At 43.5% G+C, this 16,677-nt stretch overlaps 1 protein-coding gene across 3 annotated transcripts in view; it reads left to right on the top strand.

Annotated features, from left to right (window-relative positions):
• TRIM36 (tripartite motif containing 36) overlaps window positions 5,568-16,677 on the top strand; it is a 47,990-nt gene continuing 36,880 nt past the window's right edge. For 2 of the 3 annotated variants that reach the window (XM_021084641.1, XM_021084642.1), the window contains exon 1: window positions 5,642-5,872. In XM_021084641.1, coding sequence (XP_020940300.1) covers window positions 5,810-5,872 — 63 coding nt within the window. In that variant the 5' untranslated portion in view covers window positions 5,642-5,809. Of the gene's footprint in view, window positions 5,873-16,677 lie in introns of all 3 variants that reach the window. The other variant, XM_021084643.1, reaches the window with a different exon arrangement.

Below are 16,677 nucleotides of genomic sequence, written 5' to 3'. Positions count from 1 at the left end.
CCTCTTTATCCACATCTCCTCATGCTTCCCCCCCAACCCCCCTCAACATCCATGCCTTGCAGAAGTCCCTAGGTCAAGGATTAGACCCACACCACAGCAGTGATCCAAGGCACAGTAGTGACAACACCAGATCCTTAACTGCTAAGCCACCAGGGAACTCCTAGAATACATATGCTTTTTAAACACACATGGATTATGACCCCAAACAGATGATATTTTAGGAAAGAGTCAGTAGACTACAACCCAAGGGCCAGACACTGAATTTTTTAAAACCATTTTCATGTGTGCCATGCGGAAGCATTATTTATATTCATAATGTTATGCAACTATCACCATTATCTATACCCCCAAAATTTCGACATCTACAATATAATCTCTATACCCATTAAACCAAATAAATTTCCATTCCCTAGTCCCTCCAACCCCTCATCTACTTTCTCTCCCTATGAGTTTACCTAACCTAGACATTTTCTATAAGTTTTACATAATTATCTATAAGTTTTTGTAATTATACCACCCTTGTCCTCTGTGTACAGTTTGTTTCATTTAGCCTAATGTTTTCAAGGTCCTTTCATATTGTAGTATATATCAGAAACTCATTCTATATTATCAATACATAGAATTCCATTATATATTTATACTACATTTTGTTTATCGAGTCATGTGTTGATCAGCACTTGGGTTGTTTATTTCTTTTGGTTATTTTGAAAAGTGCAGCAGTGAACACTCATGTACAAGCAAGTATTTCTTTGAGTTCTTGCTTTCAGTTCTTTTGAGTATCTACCTAGATGTGGGAATGCTGGTAATTTTATGTTTAACTTTTTGAGGTAACCAGCAAATTGTTTCCCACTGCCTCATTTTATATTCCCACTACCTATGTATGAGGCTTTCAGTTTCTCCACATCATCACATCACTTACTCTCCATTTTTTAAAAACTGTATGTGTCCTAATACATGTGCAGTGGTATCAGTTGTGGTTTGGGGTTGCATTTCTCTAATGACTAATGATGTCGAGCACCTTTTCAGATGCTTAGTCAGTTGCCTACTCTTGTAAATAAATGTTTATCAGAAAATAGCCTAATCCACTTTTTTTTTAACGTATTGTTGAGGAAATTCATTGCTAACAGATTGTCATACAAAGGTACTAATGAACGATTTGGAATGAAAGGAAATGACTACAAACAGGAGGAAATGATGAGTATCAGAGATGATAAACTGTGTGTACAAAAAGTTGTATGGCTATGGAGTTCCCATCGTGGCGCAGTGGTTAATGAATCCAACTAGGAACCATGAGGTTTCGGGTTCGATCCCTGGCCTTGCTCAATAGGTTAAGGATCCAGTATTGCCCTGAGCTCTGGTGTAGGTCCCAGACACAGCTCAGATGCCCCATTGCTGTGGCTCTGTATAGGCCAGCGGCTACAGCTCCAATTAGACCCCTAACCTGGGAACCTCCATATGCCATGGGAGCGGCCCTAGAAAAAGCAAAAAAGACCAAAAAAAAAAAAAAAAAGTCGTATGGCTACAAGTGTAAAATGCTTAATTAATATCTCACCCACTAAGAGAAAGTTTGCAGACTCCAATATTAGCCCATAAAAAGCCTCAATATATTTATTTTTAAAATATTGAAATAATTTTTAAAATGAAATTATTTTTAGAAATAAACAGGAAAAATATGGGAAATCTAAATTATTTAGAACTTTAGAATAATTTTGAAATCAAACAACATTTTTCTAAAAAGCCTATCACACGGGGAAATCAGAAAATATTTCTAAATGAATAAAAATAAACCCACAATGTATCAAAATTTGTGGAATGTAGCTAAACCAATACTTAATGGTTAAAGATGGAATGCTTCTCTCTTACTTTTGGGGAAAAGGCAAAAATGTCATCTCTTGTCACTTTTATGCAACATTATGCTGGAGGTTCTAACTGGAGCAATAAGTCCAGAAAAATAAATTAAAGGCTTACAGATTGGAAAGAAAAAAGCAAAACTTTCTTAATTATAGATTAATGAATTATATAACTTTGCAAGATACATCTCATTATGCAATAATTAGTTGCATTTCTGAGTACAACCAACCCAGGAATGAAATTAAGATATCAATTTCACTCACAATAATGAAATAGTTAGCAAGTCATTTAACAAAAGTAGTGCAAAATATATGAACACTAAAAGCTTATATAGCACAGCTAAGAAACCAGAGAAAATTTCAATAAATGGAGAGACATTCTAGTGTTTTAGAATTGGATTATGAGATGGTCACACAACTCCATAATTTAATAAAAATTGTAAACTGTACATGTACAACTGGTGGATTTTTATGGTACATAAATCAAACCTCAATAAAGCTATTAAAAAATTGGGGCTTTTTTGAGTTCCTATTGTGGCTCATATTGACTGACCCTGTGTCTTTGAAGTCCATATGGAGAATTTCAGGAGAAATGTTAATATGGTCTTCATTGTGTATGCCTGTCATCTTTGAAAGGTCTTTAATGCTCCATAATGCTATTTACACACTGACTAAATAAAGTGTGGTAAAGGGAGTTCCCTGGTGGCCTAGAGGTTAAGGCTTCAGCATTGTTATTGCCATGACTCGGGTTTAGTCCTTGGCCCAGGAACTTCAACATGCTGCAGATGCGTCCCTCCACCCCCGCAAAAAGTGATGCTGTGATCATGAGATTGCCCTGTGCTGTGCCCATTCTGTGGAGACATTCACAAGATGCATTAGTAAAATAAATAAATAAATAGAAATTAAAAAAATAAAGTGGTAAATACCACCAGGCATCTGAGTAAATGCTCAGTGTCCTACTTGCGGACACTGATCTGGACTCTCATGGGCAGTTCCACTCCCTGTCACTGCAGCAGCTGATTTTAAGAACTTTGCCCCTCACCCCATCTTGGTCTTATCCACCAGGCCAGGTAACTGTTAAGAATGTTTTTTCTGGAGTAGTAAGTGATTACTTACCATTTTGCTAGCAGCAGATCTTTTATAACAGCCACTTTTTCCAGGGAAAAGAAGAGCAGCTAGAGCTGCCAGATGGCAAAGGGATCCTTAGATTGGAGATATTAGCATTAAGAGCAGGACGAGGTTAGAGACCATTTAGCGCAAAACCAATCATTTTACAGAAGAGAAAACTGAAACGCAGGAAACTGAATGGACTTGCCCCAGAGGAGCAGAAACTGACAGTTCCCTACTCAATACCTGTTTCTTCCTCTTCCCCACTAATAAAGCCTTGATTTTGTTTGTAGTGGCAATGTTCCCAGAGGGAAATAGTCACCCTCCCAGCCTTCATTGTAGCTAGGGGTGGACATATGCCTTAGTTCTCACGAGGGAGATATAAGAGGAGGTCATTGGATGGGGTTTGGGGGAAAGCTTTTTGAGGGGAAACATTGGCTTTTTTTATTCCTTTGTCTCTCCCTTCCTCCTGGTAATGCATGCTTAAGACTAGTTATTTGGCTCTAATGTTGTGATTTTTACGATGTGCTTGAATTCTCCTGGCTGTGAAAAACTCTGTCTTTCAAAGCACTACCTCTTTCTGGCAATCTGTCAAGTATTGCTAACATTACGAAGGAATCTATTCATGGATGCTACGGACCTTATTTGAATTCTCTTTAGCTTTTCTTATAGACGCAAAGAATATACACAAGGTTCTACAGCACTTGAAAAGGACAAGGAGCTTCTATACAAGCAGTGACATGATTGCGTCTTACCTGGGTGAGCCCCAACCCAGCACATGAGCTTTCGCTGCTCCCTCTGAGAGGCTATCAGCACCTCAGGAAGAAAAGTAACACACTGAGGAAGGAGCAAAGGCCTGATGGAAGAACAATCAAGGAGCAAATTTATGGGAGCTTTATGGAGAGGTGTGCAGGAAAAATGGAAATAAAGAAATCCTTGGAGTTCCTATCATGGTGCAGTGGAAAGGAATCTGACTAGGAACCATGAGGTTACAGGTTCAATCCCTGGCCTTGCTCAGTGGGTTAAAGGATCCAGCATTGCTGTGAGTTGTGGTGTAAGTTGCAGGCACGGCTCAGATCTGGCATTGCTGTGGCTCTGACGTAGGCTGGGAACCTCCATATGCTGCGGGTGTGGCCTTCAAAAGACACACACACACACACACACACACACACACACGCAAAAGAAAGAAATCCTTATATACTTTTGGATTTCTAGACAAGAGAAATCAGAAAATCACCAAATAAAAGGCAAACAAGAAAAACCACCAAGGGAAGTGGTTTCATTCTTGCAGTACATGTTCCAGTTGTGTCCAATTCAATTATTATTATTATTTTGTCTTTTTCTAGGGCCACACCCGTGGCATGTGGAAGTTCCCAGGCTAGGGGTCTAATCGGAGCTGTAGCCACGGGCCTATGCCACAGTCAGAGCAACGTGGAATCCCAGCTGCATCTTTGACCTACACCACAGCTCAGGGCAACACAAGATCTTTAACCCACTGAGCAAGGCCAGGGATCGAAACTCCAACCTCATGGTATCCTAGTAGGATTTATTAACCACTGCACCGTGATGGGAATTCCCTATTTTATTATTGCTATTATTATTTTTTAGTAGTTATTTCCCCAATACAATTTTTTTTCTACTGTACAGCATGGTGACCCAGTTACACATACATGTACATGTTCTATTTTCACATATTATCATGCTTTAAAGAAAAATTCATGCCTTCATCACTCAGCTCCTTTTCAAGAAAAATAAAGGACTGCTTGTCGTGGAAGAATAAAGTAGGCCTGACTCTGTTCAGTCAACTTCTCAAGAGAAGCAAAGATTGTCAGGTGTGAAGGAAGCAGGGGGAAGACTGAGAGGCCAATTCAGCTGCAGCCTCCTAGGCGATCTGCTATTTTAAAAAGAAGTATAAAATAAGAAACATTCACTGAATGTCTAACTCAATCAGTGAAATGAATAATAGGAAAAGTGAGTTATTTGTAACTAAGAGAATGTTTTTCCAGGTATCTTGCTGGCAGGAATGGGTTTTTGTTTTTGTTTTTAATTAAAGGAAAGTTGAGTATCAAGAGGATATAGAGATACAATCGACCTTACACACTTAGAGTGTTTAAAACACAATCCTGGTGTTTGTTCTCATCTCAGAAGCACTGGCTTGGTCTTTGTTACCTATTGGATTTCAGGAAGGCTGACTTGAGATGCGTCGTTGCCGTTTCCTGGGTTCTCACTTATTTATTTATTTTTTTCCGGCGCTGTCAGCCAGATCCTTTGTTGTCCCTGCTCTGCATTCATTCTCTCTGCCCTCGCACCTCCAGACAGTGGGGTGGGGATTTTTCCTGGTCCTCGCGCCGCCCAGAGCTCCGGACAGCTACCGTCCGTCCTGGCATCGGATAAAGGACAGCTTTAACCATCCAGTGGATGACTGGGCTGGGTCGGCGAGAGGCCGGGAGCCCAGACCGGCTTTTGTGTGGGTGTTTGTCTCTGCAGCCGCCAGACCCCCGGCAGGAGGCGCGGGCAGAGACCCCCGAGGAGGCGGAGCCTCCGCGCCGGGCTCCGCCTGGTGAGGATTTCACCGCCGCCACCGCGGTCGCCGCCCTCGTTTGTTCCGTTACATCGTCCTGTCCCGACAGCTCAATCCAGACTAAGAACGCTGGACGTGGCTTTCCCGGAGCCCTCTATGGCCTTCATCCCACCGAACCTCGCTTTTTGCCTTTTTCTTCTGCGTTATTTTTCCTCGTTAACAGCATACTAGCGGGCGCTCGGCAAAACTCCGACTAAAAACAGAGAAAGACAGAAAAAACAAATTCGATGCACCCGCCTCGGTCCTCCAGAGTTTGTGAAGGGTCGTAACCATGTCCGAGTCGGGGGAGATAAGTGAATTTGGCTACATCATGGAATTGCTAGCCAGAGGCAAGGTAAGTGCTGGGACGCGTGGAGTGGAGCCCAGGCCTGGGACCCCACCCCGGGCACTACCTGGTCCGAGGCTGTGGGCGTCCCGGGTCCTTGCCGCCGCCGGGGAGGGCGGGGCTGGAATCCCAGGGCCGCGCTCTCAGTCTGTGTGTCCCAGCAGCTGCAGAATGCAAAGTAGCCGCTTTTTTTTTTTTTTTTTTTTTTTTTTCCCCTGGAATTGAGCGGCGTCTCTGAAATGAGCCAAAAGGGTCTTGGCCAGCTGGGTGAAGGCGGGGGCTTCTGGGACCGCAAGGGGCGGGAGATCAGTCTGCGAGGATGAGGAGAAGGGTCAGGCTTTGGCCGAGGAGGGCTCCGCGACGCACCCAGAGCTCCCAAGCGTGGTGACATCGCCTGTCCAGGCACAGAACACGGAGGGAGGGTCGGACTAGATGGTGAATAGGTGAGAAGAATGGGATTGGGTTCAGCGCGCACTCCGACCGTGTGGCAGATAAACAGGGGCAGAAGCCCAGTTCGCCTGGCCTTAGCTTTTTTAGCCCTCCTTCCAGGTCCTTGGCCGTTGTCCCAGGCTAGGAACATTTAAAGCATCCTTCCTTTGGTGTGCAGAGGGAGATGCTAAGGCGCCGGATTTCAGCAGGGCACCTGTCCGGGAGTCCTTTCGAAACCCAGGCTGGCGCAGTGGGCAGCTCCTAGTGACCACGCCCTCCGCCGGGCTGGGTGGCGCCGAGCCAAGACTGAAAGCCTTGCAGGAGGCAGCCCTACCCGCTGCAACCGAGAAAGTGCCTGGAGAGGCTCCTTAAGTGATTTGCAGGCGGGAAGTGTCGGGAAATGCAAAGTCTGCAAAGTCTGCGGGGTGCGCTGTCTACCAGGGTTCGCCTAAAGCTGAAAGCGGCTGCATTTGTCCTCTACACCTGGAGTTTCAAGAAAAGATAATAATGGCACAGAGGAGAAAAGGCCTCCCTGGGCAAGGTCATCAGAAAGAAGGATTATCTGCAGCCCTGATGTGAACACCTGAAACGTCATTCTCATACCTCACTAACTAACCTCAACTCTGCAGATGCTTAAGGCCAGACAGTCCTGCTGTTTCCCTTGAGGCTGGGGAGCGGGTTAACGCCCAGCACCCCGGGTGAATTCTCTCTCGTGCTCTGCAAACACGGAATACACTCATCCGAAACAGAATACTTATTAATCTTCTGAAGGTAGGGGTGGTTCCTACCATCAACACCCCAGACCAGAAATACAAGTGGAGGAGCCAGGTTCCACTTCTTGTTCAAAGACCCCCTCCTACTCTTCGAGGAGCCTTCAGCCATGCGTAGGGACATACTGGCCAGCGTCTCCAAGCTACTCCAAGCCCTAAACAGCTTCCCCATGGCCATTCTCTGGGCCTGGGGTGCGCACCACAGCTCTTTCCACCCTCTGGGGGACAGGCTGTGTGGAGAAGCGTCCGGAAGGAAGTGCTGGCTCTGAGCGGGGGAGGCTTGCCACCAGAGGGACAGAGCCTGGCTGTCTAAAGCACACATCAGGACCCTGGCTGCCCAGGAACCCTGGAGGAGGGTGGGTGGGAGAGGAGGAAAGAGGATGCCCTTTGTTGGTTACAAAATAAATGGACCGCTTTTGATGAGATTGGGAATAGGATGCCTAAGAGGTGAGTTTAGGTCTATGGTGCTCAGACTTTGTTCAGAGTTAAGCCAGAATTGTATTAGTTGGTTAAAACTTCCCTTCAGAGTTCCCGTGGTGATGCAGCAGTAACAAACCAAACTAGTATCCATGAGGACATGGGTTCGATCCCTGGCCTCGCTCCGTGGGTTAAGGATCCAGCGCTGCTTTGGCTGTAGCGCAGGCTGAAGCCAGGCAGCTGTAGCTTTTGTTCAACCCCTAGCCTGGGAACTTCTATATATCACAGGTGCAGCTCTAAAAAAGACAAACAAAACAAAGCAAAAAAAACTTCCCTTCAATAGCAGGCAAAACTTGAAATTCGAGCATAGTTTTGTGGTGGGACTCAGGGATCTGTGCGTTGCCAACCCAAGGATTATGAAGCAGGCTGCTGAACTTCCCATAAACACTAAACGGATAAGTGAAGAACCATAACCCTTCAAACTTCTTCATTAAAGTCAGATCAACAAAAGCAAACCTCTCAGAGCTAGCATTGTGTTTCACGATGTGGTCACTGTAATGAAAAAAAACAAAAACCACATAACCTTCTGGCTGCATCCACTGCATTTCTCTGCCTTGATCTCTCTTCACTAGGACCCTCTTCACTAGGCCTCAGCACTGGGCCTGCAGCAAAAGCTGGAGCAAGAGCTCAGCTGACCTCCCTCCAAAGTTAGACAGGCAGGTGTCCTTATGAAATCTCTGGGGTTGAAAAGCAGGCTCTCACAGTAAGACCTTAGGACATTTCCTCTCTCTGCCTTTAATTTGGCAGGGTGAGGGGTCAGAAGTAGCAGCTTGACCATTTCAACTCAAGCTTATTCTCTGCCCATTCTCCTCACAACTCCAGCCATCCCCAACTCTATTTAAAACTCTCCCTATATGTATGATTATACAGGATTTGAACATGGACTACCTCTCTGTGTAGGAGCCGTGGGACAGCAGACCTTTGAGATTAACTTGTTCTATTTTCCTCTGAGGAGTTAGGTTCTACTTTGTAGCTCAGGTTGGAAATGTAAAGAATAATGTGAAATGGGTCTAATAGTGCCAAGCTCACTGAATTTGAAAACAGAAGATTTCCCTTTGTGGCTTAGTGGGTTAAGAATCCTACATAGTCTACGGAAGGATGTGAGTTTGATCCCTGGCCTTGCTCAGTGGGTTAAGGATCCAGCGTTGCCTCAAGCTGCAGTCTAGTTCACAGGTGCATCTCAGATCCCACGCTGCTGTGGCTGTCGCCTAGGCTGGCTGCTGCAGCTACAACTTGACGCCTAGCACAGGAACGTCCATATGCCACAGGTGCAGCCATAAAGAGAAAATTAAAAAGAGCAAGGGGAAAAAAAAAAAAAGCAGAGGCCCTTGCCTTCTTACCCCCTGCCCCTTCCTGCCCTTCCTTTTTATTTCTTAATTTATTTATTTTATGGCCATGAAAACCAAAAGCCAACCACACTTTATTAACACCCTTAAGAAATTTAGGACACTAACTAAAACATCAAATCGGAATCTGATCAAGTCTAATTTCCAATTTATAGGAATTACAAAGACTGGAAAAGCATGTCAAATCACAGCCCAGTCAAACAAGAGTAAAATCCAGATTGTGGGAAAACTTTAAAAAATAAATGACCAGTTTCCTTAAAAAAAAAAAAAAAAAAAAAAGAAAGAAAGAAAGAAAGGAAAAGAACTGGAAAAAAAATCTCAAAATATACGCAGGTTAAACAACACACCTCTAAACAACAAATGAGTCAAGGAAGAAATCTCAAGAGAAATTTAAAAATATTTTGAACGAAATGAAAATTAAAACACTTGTCTGAGTTCCTGTTGCAGCTCAGTGTACCTGACTAGTCCCATGGAGATGCAGATTCAATTCCTGACCTTGCTCAGTGGGTTAAGGATCCAGCATTGCTGTGAGCTGCAGTGTTAGGTCACAGATGTGGCTCAGATCTCACATTGCTGTGGTGTAGGCAAGCAGCTACAGCTTGGGTTGGTCCCCTAGTCTGGGAACTTCCATATGTGAAGGGTGCAGCCCTGGCTCCTTTTTAAAATTGAGACTAGTGGGTTGACCATCATCATAATTTCTTTCACTTTTCTCTGATGGCTTTAACATTTTACAGCATTTAGTAGTGCTTGTTGCAAAATATTCAAACTTTACAGAAAGTTTTACAAAATAAAAGGTGGAGCTTCACTCCTACTCCTAATACACTGCATTTCCTAGTGGCAGCAGTTTGCTGTGTGTCTGTTTCAAATGAAATTAACTTTTGTGTTCTCTGAATGTGGGAGGTGAGCCTTTCATCTTAGGGAAACCTAAAACCCACAAGACAAACTCCATCAGCTTATTTTACTCTGTTGTGATGCTTACTTTAAGATTTAAAATATGCAGTGACCTCTACCACTGTGATCTTTCTGTTTGTCAAACAATACCCTGTAACAATATAGTTAATTCCTATAATTCTCAAGAGGTTTAAAAATCAATGGAAGTGGATTTCCTAATATTTCACTATAGCAGAAATTTGTAACATTTCTGAGCTGCTTTCTGAGGTTTTTTTTAAATTTGTTTTGTTTTTCTTTTGTAACTTTTTTTTTTTTTTTTTTTTTTGCACTAAAAGAGAGCTTTCCAAATCTGTGATCAATATCTTACACAGAGCAGTATTTTCAAACTGTTTTGGTCTCTAGAAAGGTGTGCCTTATTAAATTTTTTTTTATTTTTTTTTTTCTTTTTGTCTTTTTGCCTTTTCTTGAGCCGCTCCTGCAGCATATGGAGTTTCCCAGGCTAGGGGTCTAATCAGAGCTGTAGCCGCTACGCCAGAGCTATAGCAACTCAAGATCCGAGCTGGGTCTGCGACCTACACCACAGCTCATGGCAATGCCAGATCCTTAACCTACTGAGCGAGGCCAGGGATCGAACCTGAAACCTCATGGTTACTAGTCGGATTACTTACTGGATTTTCACTTAAACAAAAGCTTGAAATGGATGGGAACTCCTGCTTTGTTAATTTTAATTTTTATCATCTTCATACATTTCTTCACACCATCACACACTTTTCTAGAATCATACAATGAAGAGTTGATGACAAGGAGCATAGAAGAATTTAAACTTAGTATATTTCTTTACTTAGAGTTTAAACATATTTATATTTATGTATTCATAGCCAGAAAGTGCCTTTTGTTTCCCATAGTTCAATAGTTATTGTTCAGGCATGTCCAAAGAGTACAGTATTTTGAACAAAGTACAGAGGTTTTGGAAAGATTTTATTTAATTTTGATGGAGAAACAGGCAATGATTCCATTATTTGGTGACCTACTCCTCTTAACTTTGAATATCTTTGAGGCACAGAAGAGTCAAGAACTTTTATAAGCACAAAATTCACTTGTGCACAAGAAGATGCTTATACTTTGAAAGAACTACATTTAGAAGGTCCTCTGATCTAGACTGATGTAAAGTCTTAAAAATCTCCTGGGGCCAAAACAAAAATACCACCAAATGATCTGTTTCAGAAGGTGCAATAGATAGTTGCTCACACAACCGAATCTAAACTGAGTGGTAATACTAAGGTTGTGTCTGCTGCAAAGTATTCTTTAAAATATTTTTTTATATCTTGGGATTGGGTAAAATGTGTGTGCTGTGGACAGTGGGAAAGGCAAAGAGATGATTTAGACATTAGCAATATTGCTTGAAAACAGCTAATTTCAATAGATAGCAGAATTTTCCTCTGATGTTTTTACTACATTGCTCAACAGATAATTGGAGGGGAGGATTATTTCTAAAACTACTTTGTTGAAGAATGTTTAAATTGTATTTTCTATGAAATTGTAAATTACGTGTTTTAGATTTACCTGGGTAGCGCATGCAGTAGGGATGCTGTTGTGAGACCCAGGTTTGAGGCACAGAAAGAGTCAAGAACTTTTATAAGCACTTGGCTCTTGCTATCTTGAGGGTATAACTTAATCTCAGGTAGAGGTGGGAAAAGTTGAGATTGTTTCACGTCCCCTCTGCAGGGGTACAAGTGGATTATACCCATTTCACAGGGTCATTGCAAGGATTAAATGAATATTTTGTGCAAGTTCCTAATAGCGTAATTGGCACATACAAGGCCCTCAGTAGGTGAAAACTATTACATGTAGTAACTTTGACAACAAGGGTTGGGTCTTGAGACACCTTATAGGTAAACTGGGATCATTAACAGGAGGTACAGGTGCCAGATAATTCACAGAATGTAGAGTTAAATTTGTATTTCAGATAACACATAATTTTCTTTTCCTGTATGTATAACCCATTCCATATTTGAAACATATTGATACTTAAAAAAAAAAGTATTATGTATCAGAAATTCAAACTTAACAGGGTAGGGGAGTGTTGGTGGTAGAGTGATAAGCATAGCTGCCTTCCAAATTTAGCAGGGTGTTCTGTGTTTTTATTTGCTAGACCTAGCAACCCTAAGTGTAGGAATAATGTCATCAAAGGGGACCTAATAACAACCTGTAAATATTATCAGTGTAGTTCACCCCCAGTTGAACAGGGGCTCCTTTGCCTTTGCAAACCCCCAGTTGGCTCAGGAACCCCTTTGCTTTGCAGACAGTACACTCCTTCCATTAGGAGGAAAAAGCTTGCTCTGTGTTCCTCTCATCAGCGCTCTAGTTGTTGCTTGGGTGCTACCAGTTAGCAGATAAATATCTACTGGATTTTCACTTAAACAAAAGCTTGAAATGGATGGGAAAATAGGCTTACAAAACATCAAACATGAGTGTATGAAATGAGAGTATGCAATTATGTTAAACTGAGCGATAAGACTCTTAAGTGCTGCAAGAGTTCAGTGAAAGGGGAGCTGATGGATGAAAACTAGAATAATAAAGGATGGAGGCTCTAAAGGTGCAGCTTGAGGAGTTCCTGTCATGGCTCAGTGGAAATTGACTAGGATCCATGAGGACACAGGTTTGATCCCTGGCCTTGCTCAGTGGGTTAAGGATCCGGAGTGCCATGAGCTATGGTGTAGGTCACAGATGAGGCTCGGATCTGGCGTGGCTGTGGCTATGGCGTAGGCAGGCAGCTGTAGCCCCAGTTCGACTCCTAGCCTGAGAACCTCCATATGCCGCAAGTGCAGCCCAAAAACAACAACAACAAAATGGGCAGCTTGAAAGATGAGTAGGATTTGGCTCTGCAATGGAAATCTGATCTGGCTCACTGGACTCCTCTCCCTTGAGGTTGTTCCCATAGAAACACTTTATGACAGGTAGGCTTGGCCTGTCAGAGGCCTGGGTCAATCATTGATTAATGTCATTTATTGTCCCTTCACCTGTAAGCTCCTGATACCCAGCAGCGTAACTGGTGTGTGTGCCCATTTACTGTAAAGCCCTATGGTTTATTTCAGTAATTTACTTCATTGCCACCTTCCTTATTTCCCCTAAGTCCAGAGGCCCTTTTAATTGAAAAATCCAGATTGTTCCCAACAGGGGGCAAGGTTTACCAGTATGTTGGCCATGTCACCCTGTTGCTGGTTCTTGTTCAGGACATACTAACAGAATGGTACTCTGGATATTTGACCTCAGATCAAACAGATGAAGAGCCAGTGGTGCCTCGTGGCACTGACTGAATTATGCCTTATGGCCATTAGGACCTGACTCGGCCAGGAATTTAATCTCCTGTTGGGTATTAGGAGTCAGTGTGGAAAGAGAATAGGTCACATTTGTGAACAGTGTATAGCCTAAGGGTATCAGGTTTATATTTTAAGTATGAGGTGATGAACATTTTTGGAGCCTCTGTTTTACCAGACCCAAATAAACTGTGTGTGTGTGTGTCTGTGTGTGTGTGTGTGTGTGTGTGTGTGTGTGTGTTTTGGGAGTGGCAGTTGTTGGCAGGTGAAGTAGGAGAAATTGACCCTTTGGACTTCATGAAGCGGATAAATTCGAGACAACTCACACCCCTGTGATAGAAGAGCAATTACACGTGGCCATCAAGCATAAGGTGTCATAATGTAGGCAAGATTACTGAAGGTCTGTGCACTGGAGGGGGTGATGTAGAAAAGGCTTCCTTGAGTTGAATTTGATGAATTTCTTTTTTGAGTTTTAAAAAGAAAATTGGAAAAGAAGGTGCTAGGATTCTCCAAATTGGGGAAGGGTAGGCACCAAGGGATGGTATATGCAATACAGATTGGGAGACTAATGACTTAAAAGCCACAACCAAACAGATCTTTCATGTCATTCCTACTGAAACACCTTCAAAAGCTTCCCGATGTCAACTGAGAAGCAGCATGGTAATTCTAGGCCCCGTATACTGTACTAGACTCATTTTGGGTTATTGCAAGGGGATTTGAAGGCTGTCAGAAAAAAGTATGGGGGAAAGAGAGAGGAAGGATTAAAAAAAAAAAACAACCCACAGGATTTTACATTGAAGAACTGAAAAAGATCTTGGTATCTTTGACAAATGGGAAGCTGAGATGGGTTGAGAAAAAGTGATGAGATGACCCAACTCATGGCAGCCAAGGAGAGTAGAAATGACTAGGCAGGTGGGTGAGTGGTGGTTTGTAATGGTGGTTTTCATATTTGCTATCTACTTATCAATATTCCCCTCCCCTCTTCTGCTTTTATTTATTTATTTATTTACTTATTTTTTTGTCTTTTTGCCATTTCTTGGGCCGCTCCCGCAGCATATGGTGGTTCCCAGGCTAGAGGTTGAATCGGAGCTGCAGCCACAGGCCTACACCAGAGCCACAGCAACGCGGGATCCGAGCCGCATCTGCAACCTACACCACAGCTCACGGCAACGCCGGATCGTTAACCCACTGAGCAAGGGCAGGGATTGAACCCGCAACCTCATGGTTCCTAGTCGGATTCGTTAACCACTGCGCCACGACGGGAACTCCCCTGTTCTGCTTTTAAAAGTATATAGGTTAAATAGTTTAAATGTAGATTTAAAAGTGTATGGATTAAATTACATTTGAAAGTTTCTAGAAGTAAAAGACACACATATTATACATGTTATAAAATGCAAACAATCCAAAACACTGTGGATGAAAAGTGTCTTCCACACCTGACTCCATTCCCTTAACTTTGCGGCATGATTACCATTTTTTGGTGTTCTATTTCAGACTAATTTTTATTTACTTTTTTGCCTAGGTGAGCAATATGACTGCTTGTGTCTCCCCCTCCCCAAAGTGGCAGTATACAGAATCCATATGGCTTTGTACTTTTAAAAACACTATTATTTTAGAAATCCCTTTTCACCAGTGCATTCATTTTAACTGCTGCGTAGTATTCCATGGCATGGGTGTACATTATGGATGGTAGATATTTAGTTTCCATAAAATAAGTCCCAATGAGATCTTTGTACACACTTGTGCACACATGCAAGTCTTTCAGTGGGGAAATTATTAGAAGTGGGATTGCTTAGTTAAAGGTATGAGCATTTAAAGTTTTTGATAGGATTTGCAAAACTTCCCTTCAAGTAAACTGGACCAATCTATATTGTTACAAAAAAGTCTGAAAATGCCTAGTCTCCCACATTCTTACCAAGTGTATTATCATAGTTTTTGAATTTTGAGAATCAAGTGGACAATAACTCAGTGGAGTTTGATTTGCATAGTGGAAGCACTTTGGAATTTGTTTTCAGCCAAATATTGTCTGTACAATTTTTTTTTTTCTTTAGTTCATGTTAGTGAAGCCTTCTAATCTCTTTTACTCTGTACTTTATTTTTGAACCAAAGCACTATTCAAGTGTGCTAATGTGAGATTACCACCACAGGTGTATTACTGAATGCCAAGACCAGTATTACAAACAGAAATTGACTTACAATGCTTTTTAACAGTTAAGATATTAAACTATATGAGAACATGGTGTAGGACACTATATAGGAACTAAATTACGCAGTCATTGGTTACTTTCGACATTTCTCTCCGGATTAGGACTCATCAGAACCCGTAGGAGGGAAGCAGTCTCAACTTCAGTTTGTGGGGCCAAGAAACTAATCCGGATCAGAATAGTCCAGTTATTACTTGGCAAGGCATCCCCCTCGCCTCTCTGCACCTCCTCTGTAAATTGAGGATCTTCCGTTAAAAACAATTGCTGTGGTCCTTTGCCATTCTTAATTCTACACTGCTAAACTGGTAAAACTTGCCGCAGCCAGAGATTTCTCTCAAATAGAAAATAAAAGCGGGAAGCATTTCAAAACCCAAACAGCGTTTTGCGCAACAGCTTTGGGGTCCCTTCACCCAGATATTTAGAGTGCCGGTATTCTCAGTCAATACGTAAGAGATGAAATCATTTAGCCGGCTGCGAGGGCACTGGGGTGATCTAATAATACAGCTTTTAGCAATCCTAGGTTAATTTGTTTTTGGTTTGCCTTGAAAACTGGAAGAAACGCGTTCGAGCCGTAGCAGGTGAATTCTACGGGGCTAGTCTCTGCACTGGCGAATCCTCGCCAGAACAGTGGGTCGGCGCCCACCGCGTGGGTGCGTGGCTGCCGGAGCCGCTCAAGAACAGCTGTCCGGATTTCACTGCACCCTCGGTCCCTGGGGGAAACCGCAGAGTAGCAGCCGCGGCGGCGGGGGCAGGATGCACACCTTGGGCGGGACGTGGGGCTGCGGTCTCTACTTCCCGGCCAATACTCTGAGGGAGAAACCCCTATCCTGCGGCTTGTCCCCCCCTCCACTTGTTAAGATCGTGTCGTGCGTGACAGCGACGCGCCCTGGTGTGTAAAAGCAGAAGCAGAAAGCAGAATATGAGTGGTTGGTGACTAGTCAAGGAATGTGAAGCGTACCCTACGAATCGGGCCGGAAGAGGAGAGGAGGGGAGCGAGGCGGGGACAGGGACCCACTAGGGGAAAGCCCCGGCCTGGGTAGCGGTGGGGTGAGCGGCGTCTCGCCTTTGTCGCCTCCCCTGCACGCGGCTCTGTGCTGGGTGCGACGGCACGGGGAAGGCGGCTAGGGCCTGCCCTCGCCCCGCCGCCCCGTCTAGAGTCAGGAAATGAGGCTTGTCTGTGAGGCTTGCCCCGCGCTTTACCCAAACACACGGCAAGCAAACTGAAAGGTATAGGGTCGGCGCGGGGCCGTGGTCAGGTCTGCAGTCGGTCGCCGCACTGCCGGTTGGCTCCACCCCGGCCCCGCCCTGGCGCAGCCTTCGGTCTCCGCAGCTCCTTCACCGCCCTCACTTCCGCCCCTTCCCACCCCGGCAGGGGGCGAT

This window comes from Sus scrofa, chromosome 2 (genome assembly GCF_000003025.6).
Source record: "Sus scrofa isolate TJ Tabasco breed Duroc chromosome 2, Sscrofa11.1, whole genome shotgun sequence".
Classification (NCBI taxonomy): domain Eukaryota; kingdom Metazoa; phylum Chordata; class Mammalia; order Artiodactyla; family Suidae; genus Sus; species Sus scrofa.
Note: the sequence above shows the minus strand (reverse complement) of the source record. Positions and strands in the feature narration are given on the sequence as shown.